This window comes from Haemorhous mexicanus, chromosome 2 (genome assembly GCF_027477595.1).
Source record: "Haemorhous mexicanus isolate bHaeMex1 chromosome 2, bHaeMex1.pri, whole genome shotgun sequence".
Classification (NCBI taxonomy): Eukaryota; Metazoa; Chordata; class Aves; order Passeriformes; family Fringillidae; genus Haemorhous; species Haemorhous mexicanus.
Genome location: NC_082342.1, coordinates 48298923 through 48320701, shown reverse-complemented (window position 1 = coordinate 48320701; position 21779 = coordinate 48298923). Strand labels below are relative to the sequence as shown.

At 34.0% G+C, this 21779-nt stretch overlaps 1 protein-coding gene across 11 annotated transcripts in view; it reads left to right on the top strand.

The window, feature by feature from the left end:
• PSPC1 (paraspeckle component 1) overlaps positions 1-21779 on the top strand; it is a 57842-nt gene that overhangs the window by 6887 nt on the left and 29176 nt on the right. For 5 of the 11 annotated variants that reach the window (XR_009485344.1, XR_009485343.1, XR_009485342.1 and 2 more), the window contains exons 5-7: positions 3192-3276; positions 4180-4288; positions 20425-20482. Coding sequence is in view for 2 of the 11 variants with exons in the window: in XM_059838683.1 (XP_059694666.1) it covers positions 3192-3276; positions 4180-4288; positions 20425-20482 (252 nt within the window). In the remaining 9 variants the exon portion in view is untranslated. Of the gene's footprint in view, positions 1-3191; positions 3277-4179; positions 4289-10653; positions 15602-20424; positions 20483-21779 lie in introns of those variants that run through there. The other 6 variants (XR_009485346.1, XR_009485349.1, XR_009485347.1 and 3 more) reach the window with 2 other exon arrangements.

Genomic DNA, 21779 nt, shown 5'->3' with positions numbered 1-21779 from the left:
AATAGTCCAGTTCTAGAACTCATTCTCTTTAATTTCCTTTGAATTTATTCACCTGTTGCCTGGACTTGAGGGCAAGGTTAGAGAATACTTTGTCTTAAATTCATGTCTTAATTATGTGTTAAACTGAGACAAGATTACAATGGCCTCTTCATTAAGATAGAAAAAAATGGTAAAACATGGGAAAACCTCTTTGGTATGTTTTTGGATATTAGGGTTTCTTTTAAGGACAATATGAAGGAAAAGATATTCTGCTTTTTGAATATTTGTTAAATGCCAATTTTATATGAAAAAGAGAGAATTATTCCTTTCATTAGAGAGCTGCTAAAACATTAAAGCATGTGGAGCTACTATTCCAGTGAGAAAATAAGTTTCTTTTAGTGTAGGAGGAGGGCTTTCACCCTCTCTGTTTGGTTAGGAGAGTACCTCTTTGGTATCAGATAACCCAGAATTTTGTTAGATAGTTAGGTTTCTTCTTGGTTACCGGCCAACATTTAATTTTCAAAGCTCTAGAGATTAGTGAGTATTTCTTCTATTTTAATCTTCTCAATTCTTCAGCTTCAGTATGCATGAAAATAAGGTGGTTTTTTCAGTTGTATTTATTTTCAAAGATATCTTCCTCTTGTTGTTCTGAAGGTGCCAAGAATATTGATTATATTAATTGCATGACAGGATTGCAATCCTGTGATTGCATCACTGTCATTCTTGCACCAAGAATGACACAGGAACAGGCGAGAGGCAGTATTGTAGAAAGAGCAAAAGAAGGCTTTATTCAAGAGAACCACAAGGTTTATATAGATACGATACATTCTATTTGAGTGGCTAGTTAACAAAAGCACCTTCCTCACACACCACCCTAGAGAAGAACAGGAAGATGAAGTAGAAGAACACCACTTGCAGATTGTTTATACTTAACAAGTTATCACATCTTTACAACTCCCTGGAAGTTCTCACACGCTGCTGTGAGAAACACTTGCCATTTCTCTCTCTGTCCCATGCCATCCACACATCACAGGATTGTGTAGAAAGATGCAATGAAGTTTTTAAGGCACCAGAACCTAGAATTAATAGTTTTGTATCCCTGGTGCATTAAGTCAAATTTGAAGATGTATTGAAGTAATTATGAAATATGAAATAAAATAGAAATGTCATGTTTTAGTTGTGTAAGAGTTAAAAAGAAGACAGGAAGGATGAGCTTTCTGGTCCATATTCTCTAGCCAGGTGAAGGTTGTGTTGAAACTGCTCCATGAGAGCTAGTAGGGCTGGAACTCTAGAACATGTTGGTTTGAGTACTCAGGTTTTTGTGGTGTGGTATTAATTCTGAATGTAGATTTAATTCTTTTGATATGTGCAGTTTTTCGCTTTGAAGTGTCATATTTTGACAGACTGAGTCAGAAGTAATTTGTAAAGCAGAATGCGTGTTTCTATGTAAGTAAATTGCATGGTGTGTCTGATCTATGTACTGGTGGTATGCATCAAACAATTGTAAATATTCTCTTCTAATGATGGTTAAATAGATTATGAAAATACTGGAAGATGTGACTGAATTTAACCAGAAGCTTATTTTTTGTATCAATTATATGGAAGCTTGGCATTTAGTTTTCATTTTTAGAATTTTCTATCTTTAGAAAAACCAGCAGTTAAAATTGCTTAAAAGTCTTAGTGGAGTTGATATTCCAGCTTGTAGGATTAACTTCTGAAGTGAGAGAACACCTTCACCTTCTGCTATGTTAGAAGGTTGAAGGTAAAACAAAGCCCTTGTCTTCTTATAAGCACAAGAAAGTGCAGAGGCTAATAACAATGCTCTCTGTTTGTTTTCTTTTTTTCCCACAGTTGCTTTAATGCAGATTTTTTCTGCTCAGAGAAAGGGCCTGTCAATCAAGAATTACCATCATTACAGATGTTTTAACATGAATGGCTCTTGTGCAGAGTTTGAGCCTCTATATCTATGTTTTCATCTGGCTTAGTAAGGCTTTCTTCCAAGATTCGGCACTTGTCCGATGATACTGAATCATAATTTGCTATGTTGAACTTTTAACATACTCACAATATCAGGAAAGGCAATAAACTGTGCTGTGGAGAAAAATTAGGAGAACAATGAGAAAAGTAGAGTGCTGCACCTTAAGAACAAAGGACAGTAAATGATAGTGGTAGAGAGAAAGTAGGAAATCATAGTCCTGTGTGCACAAGAAATAGGGAATGCTGTATAGATTTGGAAGAACAAAGAACTAAAAAGGAAGCTTATTTTCCCATAGTGGACAGTGTTGTGTACAAGTTTGAGGAAAGTGATTTGCATAACTAAAAAGATATTTTAATTAGTATAGTGAATAAATGCATAGAGAAAATGTGCAGAACAATTGAACTAAAGCATGAAAGGCATGTAATGGATAGTATGGAAAAAAGTTACTTGTGATTTCTATAAATAGTATCATGTGGCCAATATCCTATGTAGTTAAAAAATAAAAAAAAACCTGCTTTCTAACAAATGGTAAAATTATTATTCATTGAAGAAAGCATAGATTTCCAGGCAGAAATCAATAATGTGACTGGTCAGCAAAAGTAATTACTGTGAGTTATGCCCTGCTTTTTAAGGACATTTTAAGTGCTTCATAGGAGGCTATGGCTGTGCCTTTTTTGTGGGATTAAAAGTCTAGTCATTTGTAAGTTGGAGTAAGCAGAGTCATGATAGATCTTCATGGAGGTTCAGACTTCCTTCATGCACCTGAAGTTCATATGATTTCTCTTGCTCTGATGTGTGCCATGCAGGGGTCTGCAGTAGATAGTGGAGAGCAAAAAAGTCCATAAATATTGTACTCGTTTTCTTAGTAGCGTGACTTTAGCAGTATAAAACGTTGAGAGAAAATTGATGCGCTGTCCTAGATGTAAAACCAGGATGTGATTTAAGGGATTGAGAGAGGCTTTTTTCCTTTTCTTTGAGAACTTAAACTTCTGTTTCTATAACCTGCTCTGGGGGCTTTGCCCATTTTGTACTTTTCTGTGTTTGTAAGCCACAGATGCACTGTTTCTTTCAAGTACTAGACTTAGCTTTATGGAAATAGATGAGTTAAATGCATTGAAAATTTGGTTTAAAAACTTGAATATTTGAACTGTAATCTGACAGTAATAACAAATTTTGTGTTGCCACATGGTTGATTGACAGCTTTTATATTTAAATGCACTTTTAATCCTGTTAGATCTCATGCGTCGTCAGGAAGAATTGAGGCGCTTGGAAGAACTTCGAAACCAAGAACTTCAAAAACGCAAGCAGATACAACTGAGGTATTTTGTCTTCTACTGTGCAGGGGTGTGGTGTGCAGCCACTGTAGGTCTGCATGAATTTAGATATGTTAGCTAAAGTTGCTTCTCAAAAGCATAATGTATGATGTTTCTGATAATAATAATGCAATATAAGAGATTGTTTTTGAATGTTGCTTGATTTTTTTTCACTTATTTTAGGTCTGCTAATTTTGTTGTAAATTTCTGGGATGCCTAAATAGCATAGAAATGTCTTAGCTTCTTATTTTGTTTCATATTTATTTTAACATGACCAAAGCATTGCTGTAATAGATAGGAACATGCTTCCAAATTTTATGGGCAGGCGATCTGCATGTAGAATCATAGCATTGCAATCTTATAGTCTGACATGGGATTTTGGAAGTTTTTTCACTTGATATTCTAATATGTTGAAAATAATTTTTCTTTTAGAATTTGATTCATGCAAATAATTGTTTTAATGCCTCTTCTAAAGTTTAAGAAAATAGTCATAGTCTCATCATATTGATTTATACTTTTTGTCAAACATCACAATAAATGTCAATAAGATAAAAAAGGCAGCACAAGCACATCTCAGAATTAAAAATTTTGTCTTTTGGCACTGTTGAAATGTTCTAATCCATAGTGGCTTCTTAAAAACTGGAATATTTTAGACTGTTTACTGATATATAGCTGGAAGAGTAGGTATAGAATATATTGGTATTGAAATTACTTGTATTCCAGAAAAAAAAAATCCCCAAAACTTTAAAAGTACTCAAACTCATCAAGTTGAGTAGATTAGTGCCTTGCACTGTGTAAAAAATAAATAATGGCTAGTTTTGTTTATATGCTTGATCTTACCTCTGAGGCTGAGTGCAAGCCTGAACAGGTCAAAAGACTAAGCTGACATAATTTTGAAAAATACTCTAGACATGAAGAAGAGCACAGACGTCGGGAAGAAGAGATGCTGCGCCAGAGGGAACAGGAGGAATTACGACGACAGCAGGAGGGGGGATTTAAGCCAAATTTTATGGACAATGTAAGTACAATTCTACGGTCAAAATCCAAATCGCAAAAGAATTTTTTCATTACATTATTTTTATACTAGTTACTGAACGGCTATCTTCTTGTTGGCTGATTTCATTTCAGTATTTCACTGTTCCCCTGAGTGAATTGCTACATATTCAATAGTGTAGTTACTCTTTTGTATGATGACTTCACTCTTATTTTTCCAACAAGCTAGTGATGTAACACTTCCATCAAGTGAAGGTGTTCAGATACTAATTTTTTTACTTGGGAATTGAAATATTTCAGTAAAATAGTTTTTCTAAGCGGGAGGTGATAGGAATCACCCATCCTGATGTGCCCTACTCTGCCTGAAGGTTTAAATTTTAAGCCAGTTAATGCTGCTAGGCCTGTTTGAATTACTGGTTTTGATCTATTCTTAACTTACTAAGAAAGTTTTCAGAAACAAAAAGGGCAATAATAATTTCGTATGGAGCCTAAAATCACTTTCCCTTTTGACCCTGTGTAAAACTAGATGAGGAGAACATCCAAATCATTACTAAAGGAGACTGAAAGATTATAATCATGAGGGAAAATTTGTCCTCGCTATAATCTGTATATTATTTATATTAGTAATTTAGGTACGCTCTGCCTCTGAAGACTCGTCCTGCAGGACTAATAAAATGGCGCTATCAGAGGAGTCAGATTCTAAATTTTTTTGGTCAAAGGGTATGACTTTTTTTCTACCAACCAGATCAATTCAGTGAATGCAAACTGTGTTGCAAATGCTTTCGTTTCTCTTGAGTAGCATGCCTTTTACTATAACAGCTATTCCTAGTGAGGAAATAATGAATAAGCAATTCACGCAATGCTCTTTTATATTATTAAAACAACTGTAGTCTGCAGGAGGGGATTTTGCTCCCCTTCACAGGTGCAACTTCATACATCAATGAGAAATGAACTGCTAGTTTCTGGTTATCTTTCTTTCAGGAAGAAAAACCTGGTTTACATTCTATACCATGAAATTTTCTGTAGGGTTGCAAAGAATTTATTATATATGTTCTGAGACATCCTGAGCGATGTTAGAAAATAAATAATTTCCTCTTATCAGCATCTAAATGGACATTTTCCCCCTTGTCTGCCCCTTAGTGTTTTTAGTAAAGATGGGGAGGAAGGAAAATAGTTCCTTTGATTTTGTTAACAGGTCTAATTTGTTTTTGCTCATTGTGTCTTGAGGGACTCACATCCAAAAGTAGATGGTAATTTATTTCCATATATTCTCACTGTTAAAACTGGTTTCAGCACATCTTTTCTTCAGAGAAATGAAGACCAAGGATTCAGAACTCATACTGTCCTTTAGTGTGTTCCAAATATTATTAAGCATAATTGGGGAAGTAGCATGTTACAGTTGTCTCATGTAATTTAGAAATAGCACTTATTGATGGCTTCTGTAGTGCCAAATGTGAAATTTCATATCACTGTAATATCCTGATGCAGCATCTTTTGGAGTTGTCTGACTTTCTGACCCTGTAAGCTATTTGTTAAAACCTCCTGGCTCCTCTGTGAGATCCGTGCTTCTTGCTGCAGAGAGCTGCAGTAGTAGCAAGCTGGGGAGCCAAGCCACAGCCCTGGAATGGCAGTAGATCCCTCACATTGCATTGCTGTTGGGAAGCTGTGGCCTGTATTCTGCAGCTTGGAGTGGGGAAAACTAGATAATGTTGGCCACCACAGCCTTTACTGGTTTATTCTTACATCTGTCTTGAGATAAGTGTATTTAGTGTCTGTGCTTAAATTGCTTACCAGTTTGTCCATCCTTGTTGCCTGTCTACATTTTTAAATTCCAAACTCTACATGAATAGAAACTGTTAAAGTTGTTGTGCTGGACTTGGCAAAAATGTAGGATTAAAAGGGAAGAAGGGTGGTTCAAATGGAAACTACTTCAATCACTATACATAATTTTTATGGCTTTTATACATCAATTTTTTTGGAGGGAAAAGGTGGAAGACTGCTTTAGAAAAGTGTAGCCTTCCTACTCTCATGCATTACTGAAATTGTGTGTTCATCTGGACCTAATTAATACACTGCAAGAATATATAGATGTAGTTTTGCAGTAACAGCCCTACCAAAAGCTTTCTAACTTAAATATGAAGGACTATAGAGTACAGGTGTTGTTTTTTAATCATCATATGAAATTGAAGTGGCATATACAATAATACATTAAAAGATGTATTCTCAAGACTAGTCTTTAGTATTCTGGTTATGTCTTGATTTAGGTTTTACTTCTAATGCTCTTTAAACTTTAAAAGAGGAAAAATTGAAACAAACTGGTGAGTGATGAGTTTACTTTCTTTAGCAACAGTTTCTAATCAGGGCAGCTGTGTGACTAAGCGTTTTATAGATGCTTGTTTAAAGATGTTTTTAGATAGCTGTAGTTATATAGTGTGAATGGGAATTAAAAAAGCCTTTGCAGTTTGCAGCAGAGAAAAACTGTAAGCCTTTTCTGGAGATTGCAAAATGACACATGAAATCTGATTTCAACTTAGAATTTCTTATACAACTAATTAATTTTTATTTGTTCTTACTAATACTTGTTTACTGTGAACAGATTCCATCTTGCACTACTCTCAGATTACCACTGTAAATGTACTGAGAAATTTATTCTCTATTTTCAGAAATTAAAAGTTGACTCTTGGTGAGAATTGCATTTTTTGATACTGTTGGATAGTTTTTTTACCTGTATCAAGTCTTGATAAACTCTTCTGGCATTATACTTACAACATATTAAATTCTTCTGTCAACAGTGTATTTAGCAGGACAATAATAATTGTTTCTAATCATTATTTTTGTTTCTTAAAAGCTTTGAAAAGTAAGCTTTCTTCATTTATATCCTATCACTTTTTACCGGTCAATCTAAAACAGGAAGATAAATGGTAAGTGCAATAGCAACCAGAATTGGACCCTCTCATGTAAGGCTGCAGTATTAGGCTTTTCTCTTGAAAGTTTCTATCTGTGTCCTTTCCCTAAGTCAATAAACTTGGATTTTTTAAAATTATAACTACTTTTGAAAAACATCTTGTAATCAAGTTTAATGCAGCTAGCAGTTACTTGATTTTATTACAGATGATAAAATATTTTCTGTGACAGGATTTATTTTCCTGAAGCATTTTGATGAACATTAAAAATTTGATTGCATTGATTGTTAATCTGATAGGCAGCCTGATGATGCCTAAACAATTTATTAATCTATTTGTGTGATCTCTACTAGATAAATTATGAATAACTGCTTTCATATTGGTTCGGGTTTTTCCCTTCCTTTCTAAAAGTTAGTTAGTTGAAATGTGCTTTTATAGCTTAATAATTTACATGCATTCTGATTTCACAGTAGCTTAATTGGGAAACTAATTTTCCAGTAGTATTTTGCTAATTTTTATTTTGCATACATTCTTCTGGCTGAAAGAGGAGCTTGATGATGATGATTTATTTTGCAACAGCACAAATATTTTTAAAATAGAAAATGAGTGCCAATAATACATTAATTACTCAAATGTGCAATGGTTATTATCCAGTTATGGATGACTTGCTTCGATTTACATTGTTGAATCTCAGTCAGAGGCATTCTACAAAAGTAATTCCTGTTCCAAGACCTGCTTTGATTTGTGTCATGAACTTAGTGTTTTGGATTTAGTGCATTAAAATAGTTTCTATGTGTCCAAAACAGAGACCAAAAATATGTAGGAGTTGTAGTCCTAGTTTTGGTGGACGAATTAACTTATGTAGTAACACTGTGAAATAGTGTTGGGTGGTTATTGTACTTAGTAAAACAATAGCTGCAATACCAGCCTTAAACTTATTTCTCTTCTTATTGGTAGTTTAAAGAGGGAATTGAGATTTTTGGACATCCTTTCCCACTTCCCTCCAAGGAAAACCCCTTTTTGAATGTGTAAGGGACTGTTTCCTGAGAATTCATCAGTTTCGATTTCTGAATGCTTGCTGGTTTTTTAATGTAAGACTTAGAATGTTAAATAGTTTTCCTTTGAATCTCATAGTCTTTTCAGGAATTATTTCTAGATGTTGTTTTGCTTTCCTTTAGTTTTTCTTGCAGAAGCACTGCTCTTAAGTATGTTGAGTAATTATCAACATAAAATGTCAACTGCTAAAGCAGGGGAGATGCTTCAACAGCAGGGATTGTAGTGGACTTGGATCAAAAGCTGTAAGACAGATGAGAGCAAGAAAGTAAGAAGGCACATTGCAAAAAAGCAATGATGTTTATAGCTTCAGGAATGCCATCACAACATAGTTTTTGTTCTAAGAGTTTGGTCCTTTGGAGTAGTCTATATATATAGTTTTCCATTTCTTACTATTTGGAGCCCTATGGAGGCATATCTTACCCCTCACTTCTAAGTCCACTTGCAAGTTAAGCATTAGACATGTTTTAAACAAGACTGTCAGATATCCTTGAACTTCAGTAATTCAGGACTAGATTTTTGCACTTGCATGTTTAGGTGAACAGAACTGTATTTTGATCCTATCTTCTCATAGTGTTGTGCTCAAAAGCTCCAGTAATGTAAGCAGTTAGAATTTTCACTGGATGGTGAATTGTTTCTTAACTAACTCTAAACTAAGGCAGATGCCCAATAATAAAATAATGAAACATTTCTAAGAATCTTTTCAAATTTGATAACTTTCCTAACAATTAATATTGGTTATTTTATCCTGACAGCCTCGTATACTGAATGAAGCTAATGGTGGTGAAGTTGTGTGAGTTCATATGAATAAAATCTCAGTTTCTTGCTGCTTTATAAAAACTCTTCTGTAGAGTGGGATTGGGTGAGATGAATTGCATCCTTACTGCAGTCCAGCATACATAGTTCATGTGTGACACCTTGAAGGCTTTTTAAGGTAAAACTAGTTTGGGAAAAGACAAATCATTAAATGTAGAACTGAAACACACCAACCTGACAAAATACTGCTTTTCTTGGCAGTGGTTTTATTTCAGTGGTCAAGTTTCTTCCTATGCATAAATCAACACAGGACAGGCCTTTAAGCAGGCATTTTGTAAATACTCAGTTTGTGGTTTTGTGGGCAGTCCTAGTTTTGGCAGTAGCACTAAATTATTTTTTCAAGAGTGATATACATCAGTAGACAGATTCTTAAATCATGCCTTTCTTCTGTTCCTTGGTGTTTCAGATACTAAATTCGTTGCTTTGGGCAAGAAGAATACTTCCATAACAAACCTTAAAATACTGAATTTGTATTATTTTCAGCAACTAAATAAATGATTTTCAGCCCTTAATTGCATTGTCAGGTAGAAAAAACTTTAGCTATCATATCTGCTTTTAGTATGAAAAGACATTACATGGAAATCAATGCAGATCTTCAGGTATCTTGTAATGTATTATGTGCTTATATGCATTAAATGAAGGTGTTTGTGGAATAAATTCTTCTGGTTGTAAGTATTTCATGACCATTTTAGGACGGTTCATAATTGATTTTGTAGGTCACGTTTTTATGTATGTTAAGGATGCTACTTAAAGTAATTTTTCAGTAACAGTTTTTAGGCAATGTGATATTTTTGAGTTATATTTAGGAGACTAAATCTTTTGCTCTGTTGCAGTCATCCTCTAACGTTTGCACAAACTACTTTGGAAAATACTAATATGTACTTTATGTGTACTTATAAACAGAACAAGTGACTATTTACAAGTAATTTTTATAGTTTATTGTGCTGTCAAATGTGCAGTAAACTCCAATATGAATTCAGGTGTTGTGGTACTGCTTTTAAGCTTTCCCAAATTTGTTCTTTTCTACAGTAATTGATAGAGAATTTTCTGTCCGTATTCTTTAGATTATCTGGTTTTGTTTATAACCTTACTTTCTCTTAGTAAGACTGATGATCGGGATGCTAAAATAACACTGTCCAGATGCTGCTTATGTAATGGCATAATGACATTAGTCGTTGTCAGTCTCAGTGTTTCATGAGGCCTCAGCTGTAGCAGATGCCATTTTTATTCAGTTATTGATAGAAAGACCTCAAATGCATCTGTACTTGTTTATAGAATACTCCATTTGCGTGTTTAACTTTTGCTGTTTGATGGATAAAAATGAAAAAATCTAATCAAGAGCAGATTTTATACGTCTGTATTCTATATTTTACTATTATTACTGGAAATTGTTGCTGCTCACAATTTGAAATAAATGATAAATGATAAATGAAATCATCTTATTCAAGTTACTCAAACAGAGTTCTTCAGTTTTTCATATTCTGACAAGCAAGATTACTTGGAAATTATATATATAACTTAAAAAAGTTATTTATTGTTGTGTTTGATAAATGCCATATATATTTGAAGAAGCTGAAATTAATGTTTGCCTTAATAATTTTCATTTTTTCTTCTTCAGCTACTGGAGTTAAGTTTGACTTGGAGTTTGTACACGTATTTACCCAGACTAAGAAGAAACTAACTCTCAGTTTCAGTTGTCTGCTTGGTACCTATTTTGGACTCATCCACCTCTCTAAATCTTGAGGTCTTGCTTGGTGGTACTGAGACTTGCAACCCAAATATGTTCCTCTGCTTAGAACAGTTTGTCTTTGCTCAAGGGATCTGTGTTTAAAGAAAGAATAAAACACCCAAGAAGCAATAAGTGAGATTTCTGTAGAAATAGTATTTTTTGCATGCGAGAAAACCTACTGATGATGGGTCTCTTGCATAGTGTGAAGAAGCCTGTTTAGCGACCTGGTGTCTGTCTCTCAAGCCAGTGCCTTCCGCATAGGTTTTTTTCTTAAATGTGACCTTTTGATTAGCCTCTAGCATTTTGCTTCAGTAGCTCTCACAGAGCAGAAAATGTTAATAGTAGTAATGCAGTAAACTGATTGAAATAGATATAAATTAACTTAGTGCTGTTACCTGTCTATTGAAACCAGGATGTTATTTTAAAAATTAAAATATTTATTTTTTTTCTCATGAATATTTCACATGCCTCCTTGTCAAAGTATTTTTTTCTTTTCACTGAAAGTACTGCTTGTTTTGGGTTATTAAATCATCTGTGAGGAAAATGGAGTTTAAATCTGATACTTAGCTCAGAGCCCCATCCAGTCCTTAATGTTTCCAGGGATGGGGCATCCACCACCTGTCTGGGCAGCTTGTTCCAGTATTTGTTTGCTCTCATTGTAAAAATGTTTTTTTTTTAAATTCCTTTCACCTAGCTGGAATACCCACTCTTAGTTTAAGGCTGTCACCCCATGTTCTGTCACAACAGGCCCTACTAAAACATTTGTCACCACTAGGATTTCCTGCAGTGGCTAATGGCTCATTAGCTTAGTCCTAGAATTGTGTAGGATGGAAGAATGTTTGCATTAGTTTTGTTCTGTACATGACATGAAGCTCTTACTACAGGTCTCAAATGCAGTTTGGGTTATCTTTTTGTGACAGGGTAGGTAGTAGCTGTCTGTTCTAAGAAGAAGACAATATGATGTTGAAATTAGGCTTTGTTTATCTTCAGGTTTTATTTATCTTCCTTCATGCTTCTGGGTTTTATAATACTTTTAAAATGTAATTTACTTATGGAGTTTTCCTGTTTGTTTCCCCCACCATTTCTGAATCATTAAACATTTGTTTTAACTATAGGGGAATTTCTGAGTTTAGGTAAGAACCAGCTATTTGTGTTTGTCCCTAATGATTGGGTGGTCCCCATTGAGTCCCTATCATAATTCTGACCTTTGGGTCTATTGTACATAAATAAAATAGTAGCTTTTGTTGGATATTTTTGATGAAACCAGACAGTGTAGCTTAAGAGTGTGTGAGCTTGGGTTAGGATATTTAGCTAGAAAGCAATGTTCTCAATCTGTATAGATTTATTCAGATGACCAGTTTTTTACACCTTTGATGGAAATACTAGAATTGCCTGGAAGAATGTATTATTTTCATCAGTCAGAACTTTGTTTGTGCAAATGGCGAGCATCTTCCTCGTTCAAGTTGCCTCATGTTGCACCAGTTTTATGGGAAATGGCTGACAAGTTGTGTAAAAAACTGTGGAGCTTGGCTTCTCGCAGAAAGTTTCACTGATGCTTCTCTGTTTATATTTTCTTATGATTTAGTGTGCTGTATGTGTGGACAGGCCATAAGATAAATGGAGAAGTCTTAAACATTGAACTATTCTGGTTGTAAGCATCTATAAAAGACACTATATGGGTGCTAGAAGTTTCTCCTACAGGACCTCTTTGTAGGATTGAAAGACCTTGGCTTTCAGCTTCCTTTTAACAAATACTTGCATATTCTATTTACTTGGTAACTCAAATTAATTATGAGTTAACAACTACAATTGTACTGGCTTTTATGTTATAATTTATTTGACATGTATCTACTTGGTAAGGGAAAATTGATATTAGAGAAGTCTGGCAAAGAGTCATATTTAGTGCACTGTGGCTATAACTAGTGGTGCTCTTAAGTTGATTTTGCAGTCTTATAGTTGGCACTTCAACTAAGAAGTAGATTTTCACATAAACATTCCATGATAAAGGGTGTTCTTGGCTGATTAATTTCTCTTCTAAGTAAACATTGATGACTTTCACTTCATCTTATCATTGAATTTTGCATTTGGGGAAAACTCTTCATTTGACTTCATCCAGTGTTCACTCTGTTAAATATTTGTATAGATTTGGGATTTGTGCAAAGAAAACATAACAATTTGGGAAATTTAAAATGCAGCATTGTTCTGTAACACCTGATTTTCAGTTTAATATTTTAGTGCATTTCTGCATGAAGGTAGAGTTAGCCCAGTCTTTGTTACCAGTTAAGTAGTCCTTCAAGTCCACCCCCACCATGGTAAATAGTAGAGTGCATCTTAAATCATTTGCAGCCTGCCAGGTTGTTTATTTTGATACTTATGCACTCTTTTGACATTTCTTCAGCTCGTATAAAACCAGAATAATTCTAAGATTAAATTCTCTAATATGCCTCTGAAGTTGTGAATATATTGTGAATGTAGTGTAATTGTTACGTGTCTCAGTCATTAACTTGGTGATATACTGTATATTTCTTCTAGAAAGTACTTTTGTGGGTAAGTAAACAGTAAAGTGCCTTTGAAAAAATATTTGTATTATGTTCAGCTGTTGATCTGTATTTAATTTATATTTTTAATTTTTCTACTGTTACTGTAAAAAAGAAGCTAACAGAAATGGGAGAAGTTTTTTTATGTTTTGGTTCCATGAATCTAAGGTGGCTCCTGACTACAGCAGAACCAGATTAATTGGCAGAATTGAAAAAGTTGCTATTAAGGGAATTGATATAATGGGATCTCATTTTTCAAAGGATTTCCAAATCTCTTGAAGGTGGTTACCTTCTCTAAGCACCTTTGTCTTGTGAAAATTATTTCTGAATTTTAGCCTAAAATTTTTGAGAAGCAGATTTTTACCTCTCTTGTGAGTTGTAGTTGTTAAATCAAGGGGAAAATTTGCCAGAATACCTCTGTGCTTGTTTTCTCTCAAATCATCAACAGCAAATGCATTTGGAAAAAGTATCCTTTGCAGTTACATCCTCAGAGAGTGCTTCATATCCAGTGAAGGGATATGGTAGGATTTTTCTTTACCTGAACAGGTGATGTAATGATGATTGGAAGCATGGAATTAAAATATTTTGATTTTGGTCCTAGGTACTGTATATATTATGCAGTTTGTTTAGGGCCTGATTTTGCTCTCTGTGTGCCTTTTTTTTTAGATGATGAATAACTTTTATCTCAGGTTATGAGAAAATGAAATTTTTTGTCAGTTTTGTAGGTCTTGTATATACAATGTTTTACTGTATTTTAACAAATGGAAATAAGAGAGATGGGAGAAAAGCTCACAAATTATATTAAAGCAGTGGCTTGAATGCAATACTAAAATTCAGTGAAGGAGCAAGTTAACTACAAGACATAATAATGAAGCAGAAAAGATATAAATTGCAATATGGAACCAAGTTCTATAATCAACAGAATAGGTTCCATGGTGTATCTTCGCTTCTTTTAGACTATTTTCTTTCTTGTTAACAAGTTAGGTTGTAAATTGAATTTTGAGCTGTAATATATTCTGAAAGTATGAGTTCTTGTGTAAAACAAAGCTGTTACTTTGGTGTGTATTAAATAGTATTGTCTTTAACCTTTAGAATTAACCTTTTCTTTAATATTTAGGACTATTAAATGTTCCTGGTTAGTGATGTATCCCCTAAAGGTCTTGTATTGAGAGTCATGTTAGTGCAATTAAACTGCTTTCTTTTTCAAAACTGTCAGTTTAGGCCTGACTTAAACATCATGTGAGTATTGATGTATTGAAAGGAAGCTAACTTTAGTTCAGATTGTGTTTTGCATCCAGCTGTAAGAGAATGACAAAACCAAAACATTCTGGGAGGTTCACAGCTGTTTAACAGTGTACTGTAAAAGTAATTTTAAATAATTTCAATTTACAATGCTAAATACTTTTGAGGAGTTTTAATTGCATTTGTTTAATTGGGTGTTTTTTCCTCTGTGGGTTTTAGCTGTAAAGGACTATCCTTAGCAGCTGATGCAGAAGGAAAATGAGATCCCATAGGAGTTGAAGACTTTTTGTTCTCAGAACTAAAAGAACAGAACAAAGATGTAGTGCATAGAGGTTTTTCACAAATACATCCCTATACTTTTGCCGTTAGTTTTGAAAGAGATTCCCCTCTTCAAATAAAATTGATACTTCCTTTGCCATCTTACTGAAGGGATGGGAATACTGAAGAAATATGCTGGACTAGTAATAATTTTTTTTTTCTGTAATTGTAGTTTTTACTACCATTAGGAATGTTTTTCCAATTTGTAACCTTTACTGGAATATGTCTGTGTGATTGTATTTCATGCAATCTGTATTTCCTGATTTTACCTGTGTGATACTTTTTTAATGTTGAGGGTTTTTAGTGTTGGGACTTAATGAGTCATTTCCATCAGCTTTATTCGTTACTTGAGTCAGAAAGCAGTAAATTGCCTTTATCTCCTCTAGCCTTCTTAGTATGTTTTTTCAAAGATTGAGTCCTTGTGACAGTTACTAAACCTAATGAAAATTCTTTTCATTAGGATTCCTATTTAAAAACAAGACTATATAGTTTACTGCATGCTATGTGTTTTATAGCTGCATTTACTATAGTTGTTATCTAGTTTAATGTATTTGTGTAGATTTATGTGAAGTAAGAGAGTTCATATTTTTTTAGACTCTTGGGTGAGCGCTGTCACTCAGTTCCTGGAGTTTTGAGTAGTTTAGGCTGGAAGACATTTTTGGAATCATCTGGTATGATGCCCAGCTCAGAGCAGGGATCAACTATGAATTTTGATTTCAGTGCTCAAGAACACATACAAATATTGGATTTTGAAAGATCAGTATTTTTCACGTATAATTACTTACTGCTATTGTATATGGACTATGTAGGGATATTGTAACTTTTGGATCTTACATAGAGATCTTAATTGAGGAGCAAACTGAAGAGGGAAGGGTGACAAGAAGGGGTGGATGGAAGGGAAACCTTTTATTTCTTTATCTTCTTACTGCCACTTAACTTCCAGTGCTCTTTTAATTGGAGTGAAATAGTGGAATATTTTGAGAAAAAAACAAATAATGCATAATCAAAAGTATCCCCCAGGTTCTAGTTTTGATTGCTAACTAGCAGCTTTAATAACTTGTATGATTTATGCCATTAAAATATAGGTGTCTTTCAGTAAGTTGCAATTTAAGTAAGGTTTATGCTTCATTTAGAGGTCTTTGGAAATAATTTTTCTTTTCCAGAAGGAACTTTAGGAAATAAACCAGACTAGAAGAGAGTAATAAATTCTAGTAAGAGGTACAGAAATGTCATACCCGTGACATGTATAGTCTGCTAGAAAATAAAATTCAGTTTTCATGTTAATTAAAAAAACTGAGAATCAGGAGCACTGTTAATTTTGCTCTACATACATAGCCTAGATGAAGTGCTGATGAAACTATTAATTTTCAAGTTTACAGGGAAAGTGTTCTCTTCTTGCTAAGGTATTTTTTAGATGCCATGTCTTAGCATTATTGTGGTTACTGTACTATGAAAGGTAAGTAAATAGTTGCATGTTCTTCTGGCCACCATTGAAAACTGTATGGTCTGCCATCATAACATTTCTGAGATGTCTTCCTTTTTTGCTGTTCTAAAATTTTCCTTGCCATATTCTCTTCATACCATAATTTTGACAGTTTTGTTACCATGAATATTGCATCACTTGGAGACAAGCTTAATTTTTGCTGGGTTGCTGCAATTGCAAGGCCTATTTTTAAGGGAAAAAAGTAGCACTGGTTTGTCAGTTAAAAAAGTCAGGTTTATGACTATTTGTATTTTTAGTTGCAGAGTGACCTGTATCAATTCTTTGGTGTTTTTCAAAAGATTTAGTTTCATGCTTTTGTAGAACATTTAAAAATAGTGTAATATATTTAACAAACTCAGAAGAATCACCTTGGCTGTTCTCTGTATATTTAGACTGCTGTATCAGTGTGATAAGAGGTGTAAGAACATAGCACATGATACACCTCAGATACTTTGGAAAACTGGTTTCAAGTACTTGGTAATAAGGAGAGAATCCATACTATACTACATGTTAAATACATATTTTGAAAACTGAGTGTATTCAATATTTTGGTCTAGATCTACTTTTTACATTTGATGTTAAAATTGGTTGGCATTGTGAGAAATACAATTTTTAATGTTTCTGTCTAAAGTAATTAGTAAGTATAATCCTATAGTTGCCATCATAGCAGTTTTTCTAAAAGATTAATCAGATGAATTGGGCCTTTTTGAAGGTCGTCTGCATTAGTGAGTTCTGAAGTATTTTAAAAACATCCTGGCAACAAATAATTTGGAAAAGTTTGAGTTGTGTAAACAGTGCTTTTACAATAGGACATTTTTTCTTTGCTGTCTTAGTCTTTTTGATAATGTTTTTTTCAGATTTTTGCCAAGTTTAACTTTTGCTTTCCTGCACACTTTTTGTGGAATGGATTTCTTTTCTCCCTGTAACAGCATGTCATCCATTTTTCTTATTCTCTTCCTGTTAAGATCGATTTCTCAGGTATGGGTGACTTCAGAGGTTCTCAATCACCCAGATATTTCTCTCTTAAGAGTTTAGCCCTGTTCTCGTGCTGCTCAGTTTTAACTCCCTGTTGTGGGTGGCTTTGGAGAAGGGTCTGAAGCAGGCTGCTACTGAACAGAAGAATGGGAAGTCATATAGTGAGGAAAAGAAGCTTTGAGAATGTAACACTATCATTGCTAAGCTCTGCAAAAGGCTTGAGTATCTGAAAATGAACCTCTCACGTGGGCTGGAATTACCAACCAGCTGTGGTTCAGCTGTTGTGTCAAACTGCCTGTTGATATTCCTTTCGGTTATATTTTGGGCAAAACCCATGGACTAGTTGACTTGACTTACCTGTAGTAACATGTTTATGTTCACATTGTAAAGAGCTGTCTAGGACCTGATTTGTGTGTGACAGGACTGAATTTTTGCTACCATCCAGGACTTCTCCAGATAGAATTTTTGAATACATCAAACATCTCATGACATAAATGATAGTATATACTGCTTGTTAATGGTTGAAATTGAGTATTTTCTCTGACAGGAAGCAGAAAGTTGCTAATTCTGTGTTACAAGTATGGAAGAATTTTTCCTGAAAAGTCAAGGGAACATGGTATGTTTTGTACATGCAACAACAGTAGGAATGATTATAAGCAGCAGCAGCATCCTAATTTTGCAGATGTGTTGATAAAGTAATAGGCAGCAGAGACCTTAAGGAACATTTATTTATTATCAGGGTCTTGATTCTATACCTGAAATGTTGTTTATACTGTAATAATTCAACACTAAAGTGAAAGCTTAAAAAATGGCAAATAATTACTTCATGGTTTTTCTTACAAATGTTGAAGTAGACTAAACAAAAGTAGATTCTACCCATCTTTGCTGTACTTCAGTTAACTGGAGGCTGGTAGCATTTCAAGACAGGGAAAAAATGGTTAATTGCTAGGAGGAAGACTAGTGTCTTTTTTTAAAGGAAGTGTAGGTCAGAGCTTGCAAATGCTTCTGTCCTTTACAAAGAAAACAAGTTAAGTTCTAGTAAGTAGGGCAGCTTTACAGCTCTGTACTTAACATCCTTATCTAGCCATTATTGTATGTAGCTTTGCCTTATGGCACTTGTCACATGAAAAAAACAAATATCAACCAACTTGCAGTTTAACCTGAGATGAATTAAGTAAGGTTTGTGCCTACTGTCAGGTCTGGTGCTTTGCTTTGCAGTGAAAGCTTGTCACAACTGTTCATGGTTTGTCTGGTTTTCACACCACCATATAGGCGTGCTTGGATGCACACAATCTGAGTAGTGTAACTGATAGCCACAGTGTTTTCCTATCATTTTGGGCCAGGTATGATACACCACTTTCTCTTCTGCTTCCTGATGTCAAGACTGAGGTGTACAAGCAGACTAATAATCAACATGGTTGTATGCTGATTTGTAAATAACTCATGTCAGTTTGTGGATACGGTTGGTCCCCATGGGGCTGCTGATTTTACTTAAAATGTCAATTGATGTTACTGTGAAAGGTCTGTCAGAGTAGCTGCATGTTCTCTGATAAATTTTTAATGTGGGTTCTAGGATCAGAAGAAGAGATCCTCCTTGGTGTTCCATCAATGGCCTTTTTTTTGCTGGACTTTAAAACCTGCCTGTGTCTTTTAGTTACTAGACCTTATTTTTCCACTCCACATTAAGCCATATTCTTTTGAAAATAGTATGTACTCTTCTTATGTTAAGTACTTTTTCCAGGTTAATATGAGTTACCACAAACAAAATTGTTGACTTGAGAGCTCTTTATCATATATCTCATGGCAGTTTCCTATAGCAGGATATTTTTATAAACTGTTGGTTCTGTTCTGTCAAATAGTAGTGTCTCCTGCTTCAAGTGGCTGAAGATAGAAGACTCATGTTTGGCATCCCAAATATGATTTGACCAAACCAGACTTTGTGAACCTGTACAGATACGATGAATATATTTTGATTTACTAGTATTTCCATGTAAAAGTCACTTATAGACTGATTTAGTTGCCTAGTATGTGGATTTCTTTTCAAAGTGTATCTGAACTTAGGCTCTTGAATCATAAGTGGAATGGTTTTTCAGAATGAGGTAAAGTTTTTTTGAATTTTGTTATTCTCAGCACATGTGTGTTTGTTTACTCAAAAGCAGAACACTTCTTAATATTCCTGTAGAAAATTAGGGAGAATTTTTTTTATAAATTTCATTTTGTTTTCTTTTGAACTGAAAATTTGTTCTTTTTGATGTAAACAATAATCCTGAAATCCCTTGGAATTTTCTCTGATGGAGTATTTTGTTTTCCCAAAAGTGATGATTTTTTTTGCCACTCTGGGTACTATCCTTTGAGTATTGTTTCACAGCAGGCTGGGGTACATGTTTAGTAATGTGAGAAATCTTTTGCTGTTGGGTGACTGACCATCAATTGAATCTGGATCAATTTGATGTGTTATTTGTCTGTTTAGTGTAAATGCATGTTACAGTTTTTGGTGACACTACAGTTTTATGCTGGTTTTAAAAGGATGGTCAGTATCTGAACTAACATCAATAGCAAAGTATAATTCATTAAAAAAATATACCACCAGCAAGTTAAGTCAAAACTATTTGAACAATGATGAATTGGTAGGTTGAATTTATATACCACAATATAATACATCAGAATTTGTTTTTCAATCAGCACAAGTATTTTTGAGTCATGAAATCAGTTTATTATTGAACCGTGGCCTTTAGGCGAGTATTATAATAAGACCTGTTTGTTTACAGGTAAAATAGAAATATTTATTAATAAAAACACTCCATAAAGATGGATTCATTAGTGGTTGATCACATAACTGTTTGGGAGCTTTAGACTGCTGCATCTGATAAATGAAACTTGGGATATTTAATCTTTATTATGCAAAAATGTACACCATTGTTACATTGAACTTATTCATCCCTTTGATGTTTTAAAAATCAGGAGTCTAATTGATGTCTTTCCTTGCACTGTTTTTGATCAATGGAAACTTTTGAAACTTTAACATTTTTATTTTCATGGAGTAAATGGGAATGTTTTAAGTTCTAAGAATGCTAGGTTGACCATGAAAACTATGTTTACTTTCAGAGAGAACAGGAAATGAGAATGGGTGATATGGGTCCTCGTGGAGCAATAAACATGGGAGGTAGGGATCTGAAGGAAAAAGGCTTCTGTAATGTAATTTTTTTTTTCTTTGGGACTGTACATATTACTCAAGCACTATTAATTACTGACAACTGGTAAAAAAGGAGTAAGCAATATTAGGAAATAAACCCCAACAAATATATTGCTTTCATGTAGCTTTTCCCCCCTACCCCCGGTGTATCTTTCTTTTACTGCTTTGACTATACATGGCAAAAAAATGATGTGCAAGTTAAGAGAAACAAAAATCAGAGACAAGTGATGCTCTGGGAGTTATCTGATACAAAAGAGGAATTTTATGTTTAAAAATATTTGGCATCATTTTGGAGGGACTACAGATTCAAAGAAATTATGACTGTAATTGCATGCCGTGAAACGATAGTGGAGGTTAAAATTGGCAAGTTCTTCTTGACGTACTTGGTGTGGTAAATGAATAATGTGCTTGGTGTTCTACCAATTTCCTCTGAGTCTCTTATTTGCAAATATTCTCTGTTAGCACTTGCAGCTTAAAACAATGTCACTGCTAAAATCTATCACTGTGTAATCTACTACTAAAAACTAGTACTGTGTAATAGAAAAGTATAATAATTAGTGCTTGCTCCATGTATGCAGACTGAAACAGTTTGGAATCTTACTTACCCAGAATATCTGCTTTTAAACAAGACTGAAACTTAAAATATTTCTTCAAAACCACCAAATCTAACTAAACTGTGTGAACTGTTAATCTATTGGAAGCTTCCTAATGGTAGTTTAAAATAAATTAAGGTGGTAATTAAAAGAAAAGTAATGAAACTATTTTTCATCTATTTTAAAATTGAAAGTGCATACGAAACTCAGTAATTTCAGTTGACCTTTTGAGTAATGGGAATTTATAGAGTAAGAAATCTGCTTCAAATTTTGAACACATTATTCATTATTTCCTTGCATTTACTGAGACACATTTATAGCTGAAAAATAGAAATAGGCTTGTGCTTTCAGGGATGATGAAAATTATTTACAAATAATTCTGAAGGACATTGTGAAGTTATCTACAAATATTAAACTGAAGCATAAATTGAGTTGTAGTTTCTTTTTTTTTATAGTTGTACTCTTGCATATGATTGCATCATACTTGAAAATTTTATTTAGTTAGAAGATTTTGTAAATATTGCTACTGTGCCAGTAGTCCAGATCCACAAAATACACTTTCTGTGTGCAGATTTAAAATGTGGTTATTGGTCTTGCTTTCTAAGTTTTGTGTTACAACTTGATTTTAAACTTAATACTTTTAGAAATAAATTGTATAATCCCAAAAAAGTTAT